Source organism: Protomyctophum bolini (genome assembly GCF_963924005.1).
Source record: "Protomyctophum bolini genome assembly, chromosome: 19".
Taxonomy (NCBI): Eukaryota; Metazoa; Chordata; class Actinopteri; order Myctophiformes; family Myctophidae; genus Protomyctophum; species Protomyctophum bolini.
In genome coordinates this window covers 20,934,592-20,955,131 of record NC_137880.1, presented here as the reverse complement: position 1 = coordinate 20,955,131, position 20,540 = coordinate 20,934,592, and the positions used below count along the sequence as shown (strand labels likewise).

The following is a 20,540-nucleotide window of genomic DNA, read 5'->3' as shown; positions in this document are numbered from 1 at the left end:
TTCACATAGACATTGTCGGTTGAGGAATACATGTAGGCATTTCATAACTTCACAAAGGCTTGCTTAATAAAGTAGCACTAAGCAGTGAAGAATTAGGCTGGAGTAAGGTATTTGTTTATTGGACACCCAGAGATTTGACCTGGTTATGGCTTTCTATGATTCTGGGATATATATAACTGCTTTAACTGATTGAATACAAGTATGTAATTGGTTAATTTGTGTAGCAATCTTGAGACTGCACCACCAGCCATCCGAAACATCTGTCAAAATTGTGTCCAAGTGTGTCTTGGACATTGCAGCAAAAGTATAGCACAACAGTGCCACCCAGCGGCAGATATATTACAATGCAGCACTAGTTATTAGTAATTAAAATAACCAACCATACAATGTTGGTAAGGTAACACATTGGTAAGAGGCAGGGCTGCATTATTTGTTGACTGCAACTATTTAATGATTGTGTATCCCAAACAAAGTCTGGGTCACCACTGTGGAGAGGTGGTTAGTGGTTTAAATCCTCCATCGTACACATAGGCTGGCCGGGTGCTCCTACAAACACAAGGTGGGGAGGGCAATATCTCAGTGTCACTGCACTAGTGACTCCTACACGTTGGTTCATTAGGCCCTAATGATTAGGGCACCTATTCAGTGGGATGTGAGCAGCATTGGATACACAATACATAAAGAACTCAGTAATTGGAATAACTCTTAACTAAATTGGGAGAAAAAATAATGGAAAAAGTAGTTTAGTTGTGGCTACCTTTAATCATAAATACATTATCAGTTGTTTTATAACAGTAACAAAAGGGGATTTTACAAATATCAAAATCTTTATCAGTGAGTTTGGAGGCAGCCTTTGCCAGCCTTCTTTGACAGTCTGTACGGGTCTTTTTGTCTGTGTGTTCATGACAACAGAGAATTGGTGATGTTCATGACCTTACCTGGGGAGAGGACACTGCTGTCAGACTGAACTAGGAGTTCCAACAAATGCACTGATCAATTTCTTAATGCCCTGCTTCAGCCTCTGCTGATGGCACTGTCCCTTCTCCGTTTTGCCCCCGTCTGAATGTCAGAAACATCCCACTTCCCAGGTGTCTTTGAACACCACAGCCTGAGTGGCTACAGGTACATGCCATTGATGAGGTAATCAGATTCCTCTGTGGTGAGGGGGCGGGTCTTCTTAATCTTGTGACGAACAAGCCTCATACGGCAGCCAATCATGAGCAGTAGCAGAGATGTGATGATCAGGCCAAAGGCTAATGGGAGGATTGCACCTGCATGAAACAAATGAGGTAGCAATGACAATGAAAAGTACATAAATTCTGTCCAGGTATTTTATAATACAAAACATGGTACCAGGAGAGGATGAAAAGAAAATAACATAAAATCCAACTGTTGTACTGTTTGATGACAAACATATTTACTGTAATATAGATAAGCAACAGTTAATTATTCTTTATTAAGTAGGAACACTTTTCACATTGAAACTCACCTGACTCGGGCACAGGGTGTCCTCCCTTTACTGGATATAGCTCGGCGATTGGGAGGTCGCTCTGTGGTTGGCTCTGTGAGATGGCTCCTTTAGGGGCAGCCACTATAAAGATATAGACAAACGAAACCTTGATTATAGTCTAGCATTTCACTGAAGCTACTGTATTTAGCTTCAGCCTATGCTTAACAGCAGTTGAATTGCTTGTGTGGGTCTGTTATTTACCTGTATCTGTTATCTACCTGTCTGTCTGTCTGTAATTTACCTGCTATTTACCTGTGTCTGTCTGTTATCTACCTGCTATTTACCTGTGTCTGTCTGTTATTCAATTGTGTCAGTCTGTAATTTACCTACTATTTACCTGTGTCTGTTATATACCTGTCTGCCTGTAATTTACCTGCTATTTACCTGTGTCAGACTGTTATTTACCTGTGTCTGTTATCTACCTGCTATTTACCTGTGTCTGTTATCTACCTGTCTGCCTGTAATTTACCTGCTATTCACCTGTGTCTGTCTGTAATTTACCTGCTATTTACCTGTGTCTGGCTGTTATTCACCTGTGTCTGTATGTTATCTACCTGCTATTTACCTGTGTCTGTCTGTTATTCAATTGTGTCAGTCTGTAATTTACCTGCTATTTACCTGTGTCTGTTAACCACCTCTAATTTACCTGCTATTCACCTGTGTCTGTCTGTCATTCACCTGCTATTTACCTGTGTCTGTCTGTTATCTACCTGTCGGTCTGTTACTTACACACCTGTGTTGGTCTATTATTTATACATCTGTGTCAGCTCGTTATTTACCTGTGTCAGTCTGTTTGGTAGTGGTAGGGGCCACGGTTGCTGGGTTTAAAGCAGGACCTAAAAACAAAAATCTCTTATTATTATTAAACTCTCATCTGACATTTTCACTGTGATGGAAAAAACATTTACGTCAGAAAGAGGAGGAGGAGATGATGAAGAAGAAGATACTTACTCTTTTCAATGCATTCACTGACACAGTCTGCTTCTTGTAGGAAGTTGTTATGATTACCCTGGCAACCGCCAAACAGGAAGTGTTTGCATTCTCCGGCGTCTTGATCGTAGTACCAGCGTGGAAATGTCCCTTTACAGGCCCCTACCACAGGGGGGGCCGCACAGGGGTCTATTGGGACAAAGCCAAGGGAGACAGCAGTGGCTTTTAGACAGAGAATATAGAATCTACTTACATTATGCACATTACATTACCGTATTTAAATTATACTCTTATCCAGAGTGACCTACAATAATACAGCAACTGTAAATTATTCCAACCTTCAATTGAAACTATCATTACAAGCGACCAACTGGACAGCAGTGAAAGGGTCATAGCCAGAGTGAACAGAGGCTATGACACTGCCATGGAATCATTAACCACTTGTCTTAAACTCTCTATACTTAAAGTCAACAAATACTTAGTTGACCGGGGTCAACCACTTGGACCACTTATTTTTTCTCCACTCTACACAAAATTGCTTTTCCGAAAATAGCCGAAGCTCACAGCGAATTGCAAAGCAAGACGTTGACCGGTGGCCGTGACCGGTCCCCCCGGAATAGGTTTAAAAGCCTGATTTATACACAGTCGTACAACTAAGCATAAATTAAGTATTGTCAGTCAGTGTTCCTAGATTTGTCTTTGACTGAAACTTTGCATGTTTTTTTTGTAAAACTGCATTTCCGTGATTCTTTCCAACTTTCACCAACATCTAGTTAAGGGAAAATACAAATTATGTCACAATCCTATGTTACGGATCTCAACTTCCCATGCCTTTGGAGAGCCGGCAACATTAGAATTCACCAAGTGAGAAAAAGGAGACTTATGGGAGCACACCTTGGCTGAGTAAGCCCTGTGGTAGAGTGGCGATGGGGATGGAGGTACAGTGGTGTGGGTGGCATTTCGTCTTAGCCTAATGCAGGGATCGGATGGCAGGGGGACAGAGGCGCTTTGTCTCCATACTCAGGGGGTATGTGGGGATAGAGCTGCATTCCCATGGCAGTTCTGTGTTCTGGCCTGGGACAGTGGCCCTCTGGCACACACCTTGCCTTGCAGCACAGCACTGACTCACTGGCTGCCTGCAGGGCTTCCATCTGCCCCATTGCTGAAGCACGAAAAAAAAGACTGCTTTCTTAAACCAGAAAACTGCACCCGTTGAACCCCAGTGATAGAGGACCGTATAGTGCAAAGTGGTTTTATAAATTTGACAGTGGGCAATGGCAAACATAGCATACAGAGTGTGTCCGGGTATTACAAACTGAAAAGCAGTGAGAGACAAAATAAATCTGTTTTGGTGAGTACAGTCTGCAATCCACACTTTCATCACATCCCGCCTTGACTATTGCAACAGTATCCTCCATGATGGCACCACCCCCAAAGTCCTCAATTAACTTCAATATGTCCAGAACTCAGCTGCCCGCCTGGCGCCTGCTCACCAGTACCCGTTTCACAGTTTACACCAGCCCTCCTTCACTGGCTGCCGGTCAAACAAAGAACCCACTTCAAAATACTATTAAACATCTACAAAGCACTAAACAATCTGGCTCCCCCCCTACCTCTGTGATCTCCTCAAGTGTTATGTCCCCTCCCACCCCCCTCAGGTCTAGTGACGCAAACCTCCTGAAATTACCGTACCTGGGGCGATAGTGCTTTTGCCTTTTCTGCCGCAACCCTTTGGAATGCACTACCCAAAACTCTCAGAGATGACCCCAGTGCCCCTCCAAACTCTTCAATATTGCTTTCTCTAGCTAACTCATTCCACTGTTTTTATTGATTTTATTCCTTAGCCTTAGTGTACCCCCCCTTTCTTTCCCCCTCTTGCCCCCCATGTAAAGCGTCTTTGGGTAGGAAAAGCGCTATATAAATTTGAGATATTATTATTATTTTCCTTCCCTTACTCCCTCCAACCCACCACTGAAAATAACAAATGTATTTAATGACAGCGGGGTGCGGGCAGAGTTAGCCCCTCTCGGAACCCCCTGGGTCAGCCCAATCCGAACCGAACCGGGCTGACCCGCTGGTCCCTGTGCGGTGATGTGTTTTCGTATGGAAATGATGGAACACGGACATAAATACCTTCGGTAACGTGATTTCTGTGCTGTTTGAGGGATTCTGTTCGTTTGAGGGATTCTGAATGTTTGAACTCTAGTTTACAACGTACACCGCTGCGAATTCTCCTGTGCCGCAGAAGCCGTTAAGTATTTTTAATCTATGTTTGACTGATTTGGAAGCTTTGATTCCTCTCTTCCTTCCTTGTTTATTTACCGTTTATTGTACCGCCTCCCGCTGTGCGGTTGGCTTGTGCGTGGCTACGTTCCTGCCTCTGATCTGCTCTGTCATAGCTATAGCCACTAGCTAGCCAGATAGGCGGTACAATGAGGTGTCAATAAATAAGGAAGAGAAGAATCAAAGCGACCAAATCGGTCAAACTAAAATACTTAACGGCTTCCGCTGCACAGGAGAATTCGCAGCGGTATTTATAGGTACTTATAGTTCACACATTCAGAATAACTCACACGAACAGAAGCCCTCAAACGGCGCAGAAATAACGTATCTGACGGTATTTATGTTTATTTATGTCCGCGTACCAGGTGGCAGGGTAGAGGTGGAATAGGACCCCATGGCTACTGGGTCTCAAAAATGTCAGAAACTTCAGTACCATTGGGTTCTGACTTGTGGGGCTAGGGCAGAGTGGGCATTGAAAATAGATGCAGTAATGCAGTGTGGTTCAATTTATGAACAGCTCCGCTGCGATTGCAGGAAGAAAAACAAAGCTTACAATAGCTTCACCCCAAAAAGGTTTCAGTGATGCAACAAACAACAGTACCATGATTGACTGGGTCGTGGTCCTCCTGTGGACTGGGACTTTGTGGGTGGGCAGGTGGTGGGGGAGCGACCCTGGTCCTGTCTTGGGGGACAAAGGGAATATTCGGGGGTACAATGCTCTCCATGCTCTTGCTGGGCTCCTTCTGTAGCTGCTTGGAGCCATCCTCAACCTCATCTGTCTGGGCAGACAAAGGCATGCTGGGATTGGCAGCATGGGTCACCGACTTCCTGTTGCCATCAACTGGAGAAAGCACAGAAGAAACAATAGCTAAATGTTAACAAATTAGATTAGAACTGCACTTCCTAAAAAATTCATTCATCACCTCTAAGCTTTAACTGAGAGTGTTAATAAATAAAGGAAACCTATTTAAAGCCTGTGTTTTCAATACGTTTGATAATAAATCAAATAGATGTGGAAATATGAAATTACATGCAATTCATCATAATCTATAGAGGCAATATTATGTGCAGGTGAAATCTGTGTATGAGATGACTCATACGCACAGTGCTGGCAGAAGGCTTCATCAGAGCGGTCTGTACACTGCTGCTTCCCATCACAGGCGTAGGTGATGTCGATACAGCAACCATCGTCACACAGGAACTGGTAGCGCGAGCACCGGCCAGTACACACTGTACAACATAAGAGACAGCAGTCACACGATGTGTCCTGACTCCTGATGCAACACATTGTGTGCTTGCAGGTGCGATCAAAGATATCACACACTGGAGTGGTGAGAACCCAAAAGCAGGACAGACAGGCAGGTATAGTGTTCAAAACCAATGGTTGGGTGTTTTAATACAGGTTGTGACGGTTCCCTATATGATGATATATATTACTCTTAGGTTGTCTGGTTTTGGTATATGTTGTGTTTACCCTATAGTAACATCTGTTTCTTTTATCCAAACGGGCTCGTCCGGGATGAGTCCCCATTTTGTTTGCAGTTTACCAAAGAAATAGAATTGATTGATTAGCCAAAAAGAAGTAATCAAACGATAAATCATGAATAAACAGATGAAGTGTGGAGATCAGTATTCAGTGGTGTAGTGCATGTATGCATGAGTGAAATATATGTGTGTTGTATGTATTAACAGAAATGTTGAAAAGTGTGCAGGAGGCATAAGAACAGAACTGGGGAAGGACTGGGGAAGCAGGCATTTATAGGGTGTCGACACCCGGGCCCAGGTGCGAGCTGATCATCATTAGAAGCTCTGCTCCCCAATCCTATTGGATAAAAGAAACAGAGGTTACACAACATATACCAAAACCAGACAACCTAAGAGTAATATATATCATAATATAGGGAACCTTCACAAGGTGAACATCAAATTTGAAACCCTTCAGCACTATTGTCTTTCGGCAAAGAGAGCGGTACAGGGCCTACCGGTCATGTTTGCTAATTAAGTAGAGGAAAACAGCGAAAATAGCTGATCTACAAACCCACTACGTATCGCATCGCAATTTTTCATTACCTCTGGCTAATGGACCATGCAAATAATGTTTCTTTTAGTAATCTGAGATATTTCCCCCCTCCATTCATGCAGATTTTTTATTGTGAAACCTAGAAACATACTAAATTCGCCTCTAGTAAAATAGCCGATGCAAGAGGTACAGAATAGGTGCTTTGTGGTTCAGTACCTTCAGGCTGGTTTTCTGGCGCCAGCACAGTGACAGAGACATTGTCTGAGCTCTTCTGTCCCGTGGTGTCGCTGACAGTCATCTGGAAGGTGTAGACACCTCGCTGGAGACCACTTATCTTCAGAAGCCCTGGATGGGTCACCTTCGGCAAGAAAGGGAACAACATTTCAAAATGAAGACACTGACAGCTCTGGTGGGCCCTTGTTTACAGCCTATGCCCAAAGTTGGCCCTACAGGAGTAAGTAAGTAATTGGCTGCACCACCAGGCACCCGCAATGAAATACATTCTGAATAGAGGGTATAATAATGATTAATTTCTACAGTTTGTATCATCTTCTTTTTCCATTTGATTTATAACTTGATTTATAACTTTCTCTTGTTTAACAATGATTGCATTTTGGAGTAGGGGGCGGGGCTGATGTGGGAATCCACACAGGTGGGTGAAGGTCAACATTTTCAACTCTGCCATATGTGTGATTTCCTGTGTGACACTTAAACCCTATAAACTTCATAGTAATAGAATCCCGTCTTTATACTTGTTCCCTCCTTCTTTCCAACAAATCTGTCACGTGTAGGTGAGGTAAGGACCCAAACGCAGGACAGCCAGGTATGGTAGTGTTCAAAACCATGAATTGGTGTTTTAATACAGAAGACAGGTGAACATGAACAACTTAAAACAGACTGAAACAGGTGACAGGATACAATGACTCAACAAGGACTGACTGGGGAACAAGACTGATATACACATGAGGGTTGATTATAAAATGAGATACAGCTGGAGCAAACAAACACAGAGCCATGAAAACTAGACCAGGGAACATAGAAATACAAGACCAAGTACAATGAATGACAAAAGTCTGTGACTGTGACAAAATCTCTTTGCGTTGTGAGCTTGGATATGGGTTGCAATATTCACCCCTATAATAGGGATTCTAGGGTCGGTTAGAACGGATAACTAAACAACAACTACTGTCAAATCTGCTAAAATCCCAAATAATGTCACAACTTTCATAGGGAGTGAGTTGAGTGCTCAAATCAAATCAATTTGATTTGTATAGCACATTTAAAAACGACTCTCATCGTACCAAAGTGCTTCACAGGTCAAAGAAAACAATACGATAGTGCTGTTGTCCTTGAGGCAGGGTAGCTTATGACAAGCTGTTTCTTATCTCTAGCAGCATGTCCTTAGGCACTCTGGCCTCATGCCACCATGTTGAACTGCAAACATATACAAGCCCATTCACCACTTAGCCCCAGTGGACTTTATGATTACCGGTATACTATCGTTCCATGTGTAAATCATCACTTTTCATCAGAACAAAAGCCCAGCAAGGCCAGCAGTAAATGCCTTATTATGCCCCAAACCTCAGAGACTACTGTACTAATGAGATGATGTTCAATATAACAAACGTTTATACAATTGGCTAATAATCAATTTGCTCGGATGGGCTAAGTCAAGAAGAGGGTCGTATTCGAACCAGGGCTTACAAGATATGTGTGATCATAGTGCCTAGGCTATTATAACTAACATGGGGACCCACCAGACCTGGCTACTACAAAGTCAAATCCTCACTGTTAATTTATCCATTTGTAACCGGTCCTTGAGTGTACTGTACAGTACTCATTTAACCAAATGGTTATATTTGTACCATCTCAGAATTAAACTAACACTCCTTTTACAGTGTATACACTATATAGCAGAGGTGGGCAGATAACCCATGTCTTTTTGATCTACCGGTAGCAACGACGTCGACTCTGTGGGGGCTATGGGGCTACAGCCCCCATGAAGAATTAAATAGCCCCTTTTAGCCCCCATGAAGATTTTATATATATATATTTTATATTAACATTACAGACCATTAGACCATTTGGGAAATAAATAAATCCGCGGCGACAGTCCCCCCCCCCCCCCAACGCAATTCTGTAGCCTACCCAAAGTACCAGTGAAAACATCAACTTCTTTTTTTCCACCGCTGCGGGGGAGGGGGGGGGGCTGCGGGTAGCCCCCATGAGGATCATCAGAACTCGACGGCACTGACCGGTAGATCCGGATGGGCCTCTAAGTAGACCATTTTAATTGAATTATTGTCTCCACCTACCAATACGTCTGGTGACATCTACAGGTTATTCAATCTAGGGGCTCGAACAACAGAAAGTCTATGCCCACTTGCTTTGAAAACCAATCCTGATACGTCTCATTATGAAGAACCATTGGTTCCGCAATGCTGTTATTGTTTTTAAATCAACCTACATTTAATGTAGATGTCACAAGACGTACTGGTAGGCAGAGATCAATGATATGGCTAGCTATGCGAGACTACTAGCCTTGGAAAAGGCCAAATATAGATCAATACATACCTGAAAAGACTGCTCATGCAGCCCATCCCTGCTATAATAATGAATGACTATAGATTACCTTCATGCTGATGTCTGGTTCTCCCTTGAGGAGAGCCCATAGATTACCTTCATGCTGATGTCTGGGTCTCCCTTGAGGAGAGCCCATAGATTACCTTCATGCTGATGTCTGGGTCTCCCTTGAGGAGAGCCCATAGATTACCTTCATGCTGATGTCTGGGTCTCCCTTGAGGAGAGCCCATAGATTACCTTCATGCTGATGTCTGGGTCTCCCTTGAGGAGAGCCCATAGATTACCTTCATGCTGATGTCTGGGTCTCCCTTGAGGAGAGCCCATTCGTAGCGGCTGATGCCATGGTCGTCCACGCTGTCTCTCCCATCCAGGACGGCCCAGTCCGTGGGCAGCTGGATCACCACATCCTGCCCAGCGTCACTGCGAGGAGGCTCGTCCAGATCTGTGACAAACAGCCACGTATTATGTCAAACATGCCTACAGCGTACTACAGAGTCCTCAATGTATAGAATAGATTTTTCTTGTTGATTGATTGTTTTTCTTTCCATCACAGGTGACACACCCCACTTTAGACATTTGCCTTTGCAGGATTTATTTATTTTGCTGCTGTGGTGACTCCTGGGTGTCATTAAAACCAGGAAGGCATCTGTGTAATTTTTGAGGGGCGCGTGGCCCTCCTATGTTTGTGTGTACCCCATAGCGATGATTTGATTGGCTGATTACCCCATAGCGGGTCAAAGACGGAAAAGTGAAGACGCAAATTGCGATTGGCCGGAATGTGATGATGTATGATGAGGGGGTGCTAGCCCCTCCCCTCCTATGTCCAGCTTTTGGTGTATGTTCACAAACTTTGTCCTACACTAACATTAAATTCCCATTGACAATGAATGGACAATTTACGTCATAGTGTCTGATGATGTCATAATGTACATCATGATGATTTACGATGATAAGAGCGCCCCTGATATTGTCAAATTTGCTGATTGTTAGCCTTCTTGAAGACAATGAGGTACAGCATGGGCCAGTTGTCAATGACTTCATATCCTGGTGTGACAAGTCATTCTTACAGTTAAACCAAACAAAAGATATGATCATCAGCTTTTGAAGGACTCCTCCCAGTCCTGCTCCTACACTCATTAAGGGCACAGAAATTGAAGTTGTAGAGAGCTATAAATATTTGGGTGTCGTTCTTGACAACAAACTCTCCTTTGACTCTCATGTTGCCTCTACATCAAAAAAAGTCCAGCAGCGTCTTTTTTTTTCTGAGGAAAATTTTAATGTCTCGTCTGTAATGATGACTCTTTTCTATAGAAGTTTTATTGAATCTGTTCTCATGTTTTTATGGTTGCCTGATACGGTAATCTGACCCTGGCAAACAAGAACAGGCTCAGCAGCCTCGTCAAAGTGGCCACTAAGATGTCTGAGAGAACCCTCAGAAGCCCAACTCAGAACTGTACAAGAGGCAGATGATTAAGAGAGCCTCCTCCCTCCTGGAGGTATCGGATCACCCACTTCGATCTGAGTTTGAACTGTTGCCCTCAGGTCGTCGGCTGAGGGTGCCCACTACAAAGACTAATCGGTTCAAACTATCCTTTGTCCCGGCTGCTATTCAACTGCTGAACAGCAGACAGATAGCACTTTATTCTTGCCTCTTTGCACATACTGCCCACTAATGCACTTTTGCTGACTTTGCTACTATTGAATGTCATGAATTCTCTGTCTCTAGTGCCCTGTTCTTAGATCTTATTCTTGTATTGAATGTTTTGTTGTGTGTTTTTTGAGTGGTGCAACCGCTCCAAGGAACAGCAATGTCCGTGTTAACCTATGTGTTGGTTCACCTATGTGACTACCTATGTGACGTTAATGAGCACCATTACTATGAGTACCAGTAGGGGCGCTGTTGTGCCAGAAACAGAGAGAGAGAGAGACAGTGCTGCACTGTTGCCTGCTAATGAGAGAGAGAGAGAGAGAGAGAGAGAGAGAGACCTTGAACCTTGAACCCTCACTTCACACAGGTGTGATTTATTTTATTTCAGTGTTGGCTATTCAAAAATAGCAGATACACAATATAATATTCCTAGTTTGCCGCACCATGTCCAGCTGTTCCCTGAGGACAAAGAGTTTAGGGCTGGGTTTAAAAACAAACAGATAAAGCCCACATCTGCCACTCCTCTCAGTGAACTAATCTAATTGTGTCTGAGGCAGATCATTAACATGATCTGCCTCTCAGAGGTCCTGTGTTGCTGGTAGGATCACTCTAATGAATGATCCTACCAGCTTGACCAGTCACAACACATCACATACAGAATAATAATGAAACCTTTGTAAGATCATCTCAGAAAATGTGAGGAAGGAGATATAGCATGACTTTGACATACAGAGCATGCAAGAGAGACAGACATGCTTAAAATGAAAAAGAACAACTTGTTCAGTTACAGCGGTTTCTCAGAAGGATGAATCATGAATCATCCACATAAGTCCATCTATTAAGCTTAACAAGTAACGAGCAGGTTAAAATTGTAATTCATATTCAATGTTATTTCTAACTAGTTATAACTGTAGCCTTCACATTTTAATGAGTTGGGACTCAACGGTAGATATAGGCTAATAATACTTTGACAGAAAAAGACTCGCTCACCGTATAAAAATAGAAGTAAAAGTTTTAGGAAAATATGTTTTATTTTATCATGCTCATAAAGTGTTCTGTGCTCAAAGTGCAATTAAAAAGCAAACGTTTGCTTTTTAATTGCACTTTGAGCACAGAACACTTTATGAGCATGATAAAATAAAATAAATAACATAGGGTATATGAATTGAATACACAGGACCTCAATGGAAATAAGCAATAGCCTTTTTTTCGTTATGCAATAGGGTAAAAGGGCGACTTCGTTGGTATTTATCCAATAGCATCCTTATTTATATAAATCTGTACCTCTGTGATTTTTGCAAACTGTTAATAAATTATTCAGTCAATCAGGCGTGATTTATATGGTGGGGAAGACGGACAGTCACTGACCTTCCATGACGGTATCATCTTCTTCTCCCAGGGTGTCGTCAGGTGTTCTCCGGGCAGAGTTGACCGTGTTGCTCCTGGAGGAGGAGGAGGAGGGGGACATGATGATGGGGACGTGTCCCGTCGCGTTGGAGGTCCGGCTGTAGGTGCTGAAGCCTGGCTGCGGGGCGAACGAACAGACGTTCGTATTCCTGTACGTACAGTTGAACAGATAGCAGCTGAGGCCGTCGTCCGTGTGCCCGAGGCCGGCCTGGACCACCGCCACGGTGCAGTGCGGCTCGGAGCAGCAGGCGTGCAGACAGTCCTTCCAGCTGTACACCCTGCCGGGGGCCGACAGGAATGTGGCCCCCTGTTCGATGGAGGCCCTCGCCCGGATGATGCGCTCGCCGACGGCGCTGAAGTCGTCCAGGCAGACGTCCAGCGCATCACCTCCCCGACTCGTGTACGCCTGGTCCTGCTGGAGCTGCTTGCGGAATTCCTCCAGCAGCTCCTCCACGCCCGATATTTTGGATTTTAAATCGGATATCTGCGAGGACCGGGCGTTGACGCTGCTCACCGTCACGCACAGCATCAGCACGACCGCCGTCAGTCGGTGATGGTGATGCTGAGACGCAGCCATGTTTACAGCCCTTCCCTCCGTTGTTCTCTGATGCTGCTGCAGCAACTGAAATAAGTCCTTCATATTCTGATATTCATATATCAATAATTCAATATTTCATTCTAAATCATGTCGAAATGAGACATTAGGCGGTGCGTTGTGCGGATGCGAGGTCCGGTGTTGCTATCATGGTGATGGTGATGTACGCTAGTCGTGGCGCTGTGTGTAGAACTCAACTCACTCAGCAGCAGCAGCATCGGGGCGGACCTCGGACGAACAGCTGCTTAGCAGAAAGAAACTACTGACGTCACGAATAGAATCACCTGTAGACACCCCCCCCCCCACCCCTTATGTGTTTCAAATCTATTTTATTGTGAGCGCACAGGATACAGAGAGTTCTTCTTTCATATGCATCTTCTCTTGTTGCTAAGTTCCAGAGCTGATCCATCAGCGCTGCTCAGAGGTCAGGTGTTAAGAGATGCCTCAGCAGCCCTAGACACAGTATGCTAAAACCATAGGGCTAAAACAAGCAAAGCCTCACAGCCAGAGACGAAATGTTTTTATAATCGTCATGGTGGCCCGCCCAACCGATCTCGCCCCCCCCCCCCCCCCATGGTTTGTCTGGCCTTTTGTGCGGCTTTAAAAATGCGAGTATTGTCTTGTTAAAATGTTTATTTCACAATTTCAAAAATGTAATCGTTTGTTTTACACAATAAAGCACACATATTTTCAATCGACAATAAGACATAGCTTACACTGACCTTTTTTATTACATAATTGTCTTTCTTAAATAATAATAAAAAAAACTCTTGTTGGTTTCATATTAAATTCATCTTCAATTATTTTTTTCAATGAAACATTTACATCCAATTACATCATTTGCACTGGAAGGACCATTATGTACAAAATCTGTATGAGACTAAGATGACTTATAGCCAAGTTTACTAAGTCGTCTGCTATAAACTGTGACATTAAAAAATACAATACCATACAAATCCTATTTCAAATTTAGTAAAAGTTTCCAACAATGGCCAATTCAATGAAATTACAGAGATGTTTACTATTCTACTTGGAAAAGACATCACTGAAAACAGTCACTGTTAATTACAACACAAATTATATACATGTCATGGATAAAAAAAAGAAAAAAAAGAATCATATTAAAAAAGAAAGATGCAAACCAATGCAAAACAAAAATAATAATAAAATAAACATGGAAAGTCAACAAAAAAGGGAACATATTTCGGCATGCAGTGATGTCCTTTAGAATAGAATAATCATGAAAAAACACAAAAAAAAACATTTAAATAAAGTAAAAGTAGTGATTATGAAACGGCTGACACGATACTGTTAATGCCGTTGTAAGGACACATCTTTCAAAACCATCCATGGAACGTACTGTAGCAGTTTGACTCTCAGGCTTGTATTGGTCAGTCCTCCACTTTTGTAAACATAATGATAAAGCCGCGTCAGCACAAGAGACATTTCAACAACCATTAATCTGCAAAACATCTCAGTTATTTACAATAGTAGGCTTGAATATTCCTCTGGTAGAGGCCTACACAATGAGTAGGCACTCATTCTGTTGCTGTGCCACGCTCATGGCAATATTAGTGGCACTTATATAATATAATATTGTTGCTTTCAACGTGGCCTCATTTCAATAAAGTTGTCCGTTTCAGAACGACACGACTGATAAGATCGGATTTGGGGTTTGACTGCGCGTGCAAAGTCAACTTTACACAGTAAATTCCTGTTAATTTATCGATTTGTAACTCAAGAGTGTATACGTGTAACCAAATGGACCCTTAATAACCTCACCATTCACCAGAAGTTTTGGGTGAAGAGAAAAAAGTAGTCCAAGTAGAGGGTTTATGTGTTTAAGGGTCCATTTAGTTACATTTGTTCACCCTGAGTTATATCAAACACTCAGGATTTTACAGTGCAGGCTTGACAATCATTGGTCCATTACCCCCCCACTTCCATTGTCTTGGTCTAATAAATACTGAGGTAAAAAGTGCGGTGGTGAGAAAATACTGAGCTGTCGGCATAAAGGCCTGGCGTGGTTGGCTCCACTAAAAGGCCTCAGGTTGGCTTCTGCCTGTAGTCTGCAATGGCCTTCCAGAGCTTACACAAGATCCCACCCCTGAGAGAGAGACAGACAGACTTTACTAATAATACCAATACACATGACATTTTACAATTTATACTGTTTTTGGCCGAGTCTGAGAATCGTTATATTTTATACAATACGCTACAATTTCAACCCCGACATTAAGTAAAAAGTATACCGGTATCTGTAAATAAAAACTTTCTACACATCACAACATCTGTTAATAGTTTTGATGAGGTAAACATACCTTAATCTTAAAGTCTTCAGATCATCTCTTGTCACATAATGGAGGATGTCATCCAACGTGTACTGCTCCATCAGTATCTACAGAAACACATTTGGATTGGAAGAAAGAGAACTCAGTAGAAGGTACAATACGCATTGTGGCCAGTAGATGGTGCTATAGCCATAGTTTGACATTACTAAAGAGTTTTAGCAGCTAAACATCAGTTGTATGTATGTGTATGCGAAGGAAAATCTCTGTCACATTATGATGGCTCTCCTTAATCACACACTAATTACACACATGCATACAGTAACAGGAAAGCATCAAGTCGCAAGTCAGCAAGTCCTGTTGGCAGTCCCAGTGCTGGAGCTTATGGGTTCATCATGCAAGACAATCTGTAAAGAAAACATCCTATTGCTCCAGGACATCTCTACTACAAACAGGCCTATAACCACAGCACACTAGGTCTGACCTGGAATAGTGCACTAATCGACCGAGGGACTGACATAATATATAATATTATTTCATAATTATATAAATTAACAAATAACTTGGATTTAAAAATAAATAAAAATAGGATATAATTAGATCATGATTTATTGGGAGAAACCAAGCAAGTATATGTTAAATCAGAAATTAAGCACTCCCCCACAGCCCAAATGGAATGATCCTGGTTCTATTGCATACATTTTGTGACGAAGTGTCCTTGACTCTGAACCCCTAATTGCTCCTGATGTGCAGGTTGGTGCCTGGCATGGTTTTCTCCTAGCCTAGTTTCCTCCACCATTGGTGTATGAATGGGTGTGTGAATGGGCCAATGTAATGCACAATCTATGTAAAGTGCTTTGGATAAAAATCTCTCAGTTAAATCATGCAAATATATATATTTTTCAACATTTCAACATTTGGCAATATGAATTCTTAGTCGGGGACAGGCTTACAGCACCCTAAAGGCCACCTTCTCTTTTTGTGAAATGTGCATTGTGTGGCTGCATTAGCATGTTGCAATGCATACTCATTCCCTCCGCGCCTGATAAGCTAACAGCTTCACAGAAAATAACCAATATTGTATGCTTGCTAAATAAACATCACATGAACTCTTTGGGTCTTTACCATCATTTGTTGGTTTTGGTGAGTTTAAGGGCAGAGGATTATTGGGGTGTGGACTTGTTGACATAGCAAATAACATTTACCACACATGCAGATGGAGGCATCATAGGAAGCCTGGCATGCTTTATTAACCACTATGGCCCCCGAGCCACAATGTAGAGGAAATATACCTCCTGGCAACCAAGTATATGGGAGAAATGTGTCTTGTGTCAGATGTATTGACAATTCCTTTTAAGGGGCCACTGCGGCAGGGGTCCATGGAGTTTAATACGGATCATTGGAAGCTAAAACTGTCCAGAGAAGGTGAGAGAAAGGCGAGAGAAGGAACCTACTCTGTCTATAGAGTCCTCGTCGGCCCCATGGAGCCTGAGCCATCTGGTCAGTTCTGGGTGCTCCTGTGTGTCCACGGCTTGGCTCCTCTGACCAGCTGGATGGACTGAGGAGGAGGATGAGGTCGGTGTGTCTGCCAGAACACAAGCACGTTGAATCCACTGATACTTTTTGTGTTGCATGAAAGCTTGCCATTTATTTTCATTTTTGAAAAGTGTTAGCCAACACTAATATACAGAAGCTCAGCCCTTGGACCATTTTGTGAAATCTAAGTCAATTGTGAATGCCAACTTTGTGGAAAACAGAGACCTGGCAAAGTAGGGTGGATTTCTGCACAATGAATCAAGCTTTTTTGCTACTTGTTCTGTGTGATTTGCTGTAGGGATGGAACTGTTAATATGTCTGTGTGTCACTGCTGTACAATGAAGTATATTATAGTGCATAAGTGACTAATCAGATTAATTGATTTAGTCGATATTTTTCTTTTATGGTGATTCATTGATTTGTTTTTAAATTGTGCTTCTCAGTTATTCATTGAATTACCAATTTATTTTCTCTTTAAGAGCGAAGTTGCCAGAAAATAATTTGAAGGAGCTCTGGTACAACCTAAGAGTAAGCTATTGGGATAGTCTATTAATTTTTATTTTATTTTTAAATAGAGGCAATTTCTTTGTCAAAATCAAGTGAGATAAGAGGACAGACCTATGGGCTCCGAGCGTAGCCTCAGTAGTTTGATCTCCTGTTCTCTCTCATCTAGGACCTGCTGTAAGATGGCCTGATATTCTCTCTCCCGCTCCAGCAACTGTTCCAGCAGTCTGGACACCCAAGGAAACATGGGACACAAACGGTTGAGGAGACAGTGGGTAAAAAGAGAATAATATGCTTCATTCACCTTAGATCTGATCAGTATACAGTAATTCCTGGTGCATTACAATGTTAAGTCAAGTTGAGTTAATGTTTGCTAATCAAGGAATGGGAACTATGCACAAAAAACTAACTAACTTTACTTGTAAAACTGTGATGTGTGACAATAAAGTTGATTCTGAAATTCTTCTAAGTCAAGTTGAGTTAATGTTTGCTTACTTTGCTAATCAAGGAATGGGAACTATGCACAAAAAACTAATTTCACCCACATATTTACTTGATGTGCGAGATCCCTTTTTTCTCTACTTCTACAGCAAGTGAAGACAGTGTGCGAGATCCCTTTTTTCTCAACTTATTTGTCTCTAAAACTGTGATGTGACAATAAAGTGTATTGTGAAATTCTTCTAACCTGTTGGTCTCCAGCTTCATTCGGCCCAGCTCCATGCTGACGGAGCGCTGAGCCGCGTGCGACTCGTGCGAGACAGTGGAGCTGAGTGTGCTCACACCGGAGGTCACCACGGTGTCGTCGTGGACGGCGGCGGGCACGGCTCGGCTGTGGTGGGCGGAGTTCCCCCGCAGATCGCCACTGTCGTCATCATCGTCCTCGTCCTCCTGATCGGCCGGGTCGCTCTCGGAGGCCAGGCTGAAATGTGGCCTCAGTTCTGAACACAGATACAGATCATGCAGATTTGAGCTATATATATATATTAAAACGTATGTGTATATATACACATATGTTTTCTGAACAATGGTTCTCAAAAATAGCAGATATACAAGCTCACATCGCGTCAGCATTCAGAAAGAATGTTGAAAGTGTCTTCTCGGGGCAGTCCCTGGCACGAAACCTTTTCATAGGTCTAAGTTTGAGAACCACTGATTTAGAAAACATTCATAGACTCGGCCTCAGGTCTATTTTGTTCTAATAGGTAAACATTTGGCAAAAATAGGCAAATATTAGCTAAAATATACAGCTGACAATGTATCATGTTGTGGGCTTTGCGGGTCCTCCTTGGCATGGAAAGGTTTGGGAACCCCAGGCCCAGTGGACTGTGTAAATCATTATCACAGGTACCTGGCACCAGGATGGTGATGGCCGTCTGTACGGCCTTACGGATGATGTTATCCAGGGCGAACATCCAGTGAGGCTTGATGTTGTGGTTCCTCAGGACCTTGTTCACCTGGAGACGTAAGGAGGAGAGGGGGATGCACGTAGTAAACACAGAGGGAGAGCGCTGTTGATGAAGGGCTTATGAACGGTAAGTACAGTATGTGTGGTACATTCTGTGTACTAACACTTTGCATACACACACAGGGCTGCATCTGCTGGGGCGGACGGGGAGGAATACATGCCTCTACTTTTTCTGCTTCAGACTGAATTAAGTAGACTGTAGACTGACACGGTTGATATTTACAATTTACAATATTACAATATTGCATTTACATCTATCTGACCCTTTTTGTTTAATCTGGCTGTTATGCACTGTTGAGAAGCTTGAAGTATAATACTGTGGTAGATTGATTGAATACTTTAGTAGCTAGTCAGAAATGTAAACAGCACGATGTAGTCAGACATTAAGGATTAAAGGATATGTACAGTATTTCAATAACATCCTGAACCATGAGCCAGGCACCTCAAGCATAATTTATACTTGTAGTCTATTTTTGGCACGCCACACGATGTACAACCAAGTGTGAAATAGGCTTACCGCCGGTAAATAATGGCGAGATAGATTCCCATGCATCAAGCAGATGCAATTTCTATTTTTGTTCAGTTTGATTTCATGCATCTTATGTGTAATACCATCACACACCTACACATGTTCCCGTGATTCAAAAGCTGTTGATTCTCTTCCTCTTTAATTTCATCTCATGCAATTCCAGCAGGAGGCATTGTTTGCTGCCCTTTGAAGATGGTTATGCAATACCTCTCCCAGGAAACAACAGCAGTCACTTGCTCCAGTGTCATTTCATGCGCATAGCTTTATGACCCGTTTACACGATGTGCAATTAGCCCTGATGGATTTCTCTTTTATTTGTACTTAAAGCCAGCCGAGGAAGCCTGATGTGGTTCTGGTTGACAGACCATAGTATACACAGTATGACTTCAATCATTCTTGGAAGTCCTCAGACTGCGAAAGACTGGTAACTGGTAATTGAACTGAGAGTATACACATTCATTTACAACTATGCAGCACCTACAGTCACCTCTTGTCATACAGCGAACACTTAAGTGGCCTGCAGAAATTCACAAACATTGTACCCGGCTACAGAAAATAAATGGTAACATTTATACCGCAACCAAACTTTAAAAGCAATAAAGTAAATATAATTTTAATATAGTAGAATCATTTTGGGAATAGGCAATAGCCAACAGTAGTTGTAAATTAACTTGTACTGTGTAATGTATTTACAGTATGTATAATATGGTGTGAGGGCATTAACTCACGGCGTCCTGGAAGCTGAACAGCACCACTTGGATCTGGCTGATGGCCGTGCTGTCGAAGTCCAGCTCCAGTTTGAGCTGAGACAGTGTGCTGGCGATGATCTTCCTGTCAGCCATGCGCACAAAGTCTGCCAGGCTCACCACCAGGGTTGAGATGTGTTGATGCCGCAGTCTGGTCTCCTCAGAGCCCTGGGGGCAGGCCGGACGGATAGACGGAGGGACAGCAGGGTGAACGGGAGTGATGGTTGGTGGGAAGGGAGATGAGGAGGAAAGGAGGGGTAGAGGTCATGAGAGATGTTATACATAATGCATGAAGGTTTGAGATTCCATGATACAGAAAGACGTGTACTTGCCATCTAACTATCCATCCATCCATCCATTAAACTTTAATGCAATACCAAACAGCTGGTCCTTGAAATGAAAACGTTTGAGAACCACTGATGTAGCACAGTATATGAAATATACTCCCAATCTTCCGCCGTAGTCTGAAAACCCACCTTTTCAGACTCTATCATGG

General features: G+C 42.8%; 2 protein-coding genes across 3 annotated transcripts in view; both read right to left on the bottom strand.

Moving 5' to 3' along the window:
- Positions 1-314: 314 nt before the first annotated feature.
- lrp11 (low density lipoprotein receptor-related protein 11) lies at positions 315-13,022 on the bottom strand. The gene is made up of 9 exons (XM_080790874.1): positions 12,343-13,022; positions 9,611-9,768; positions 6,960-7,101; positions 5,828-5,953; positions 5,325-5,564; positions 2,462-2,629; positions 2,290-2,346; positions 1,490-1,591; positions 315-1,271 (listed from the first exon to the last, which is right to left on the bottom strand). The coding sequence occupies exons 1-9, from the start codon at positions 13,019-13,021 to the stop codon at positions 1,117-1,119; spliced, it is 1,827 nt and encodes a 608-aa protein (XP_080647000.1). The 5' UTR covers position 13,022; the 3' UTR covers positions 315-1,116.
- Positions 13,023-14,084: 1,062 nt separating this feature from the next.
- The window catches only part of map3k5 (mitogen-activated protein kinase kinase kinase 5), a 68,545-nt gene continuing 62,089 nt past the window's right edge, over positions 14,085-20,540 (bottom strand). For both annotated transcript variants that reach the window (XM_080791177.1, XM_080791178.1), the window contains exons 24-30: positions 20,027-20,212; positions 18,653-18,758; positions 17,990-18,242; positions 17,419-17,531; positions 16,719-16,849; positions 15,298-15,374; positions 14,085-15,083 (exon numbers count right to left, since the gene is read on the bottom strand). In XM_080791177.1, coding sequence (XP_080647303.1) covers positions 15,023-15,083; positions 15,298-15,374; positions 16,719-16,849; positions 17,419-17,531; positions 17,990-18,242; positions 18,653-18,758; positions 20,027-20,212 — 927 coding nt within the window. In that variant the 3' untranslated portion in view covers positions 14,085-15,022. The remainder of the gene's footprint in view (positions 15,084-15,297; positions 15,375-16,718; positions 16,850-17,418; positions 17,532-17,989; positions 18,243-18,652; positions 18,759-20,026; positions 20,213-20,540) is intronic.

Coding starts and splice junctions, on each gene's coding strand:
- lrp11 (XM_080790874.1), bottom strand. CDS start 13,021: ATGAAGGACTTATTTCAGTTGCTGCAGCAGCATCAGAGAACAACGGAG. Junction 7,102..9,610: donor ACCCAGACATCAGCATGAAG/GTAATCTATGGG, acceptor TTCTTGCCGAAG/GTGACCCATCCAGGGCTTCT. Junction 2,347..2,461: donor CAGTGAATGCATTGAAAAGA/GTAAGTATCTTC, acceptor TTTTGTTTTTAG/GTCCTGCTTTAAACCCAGCA.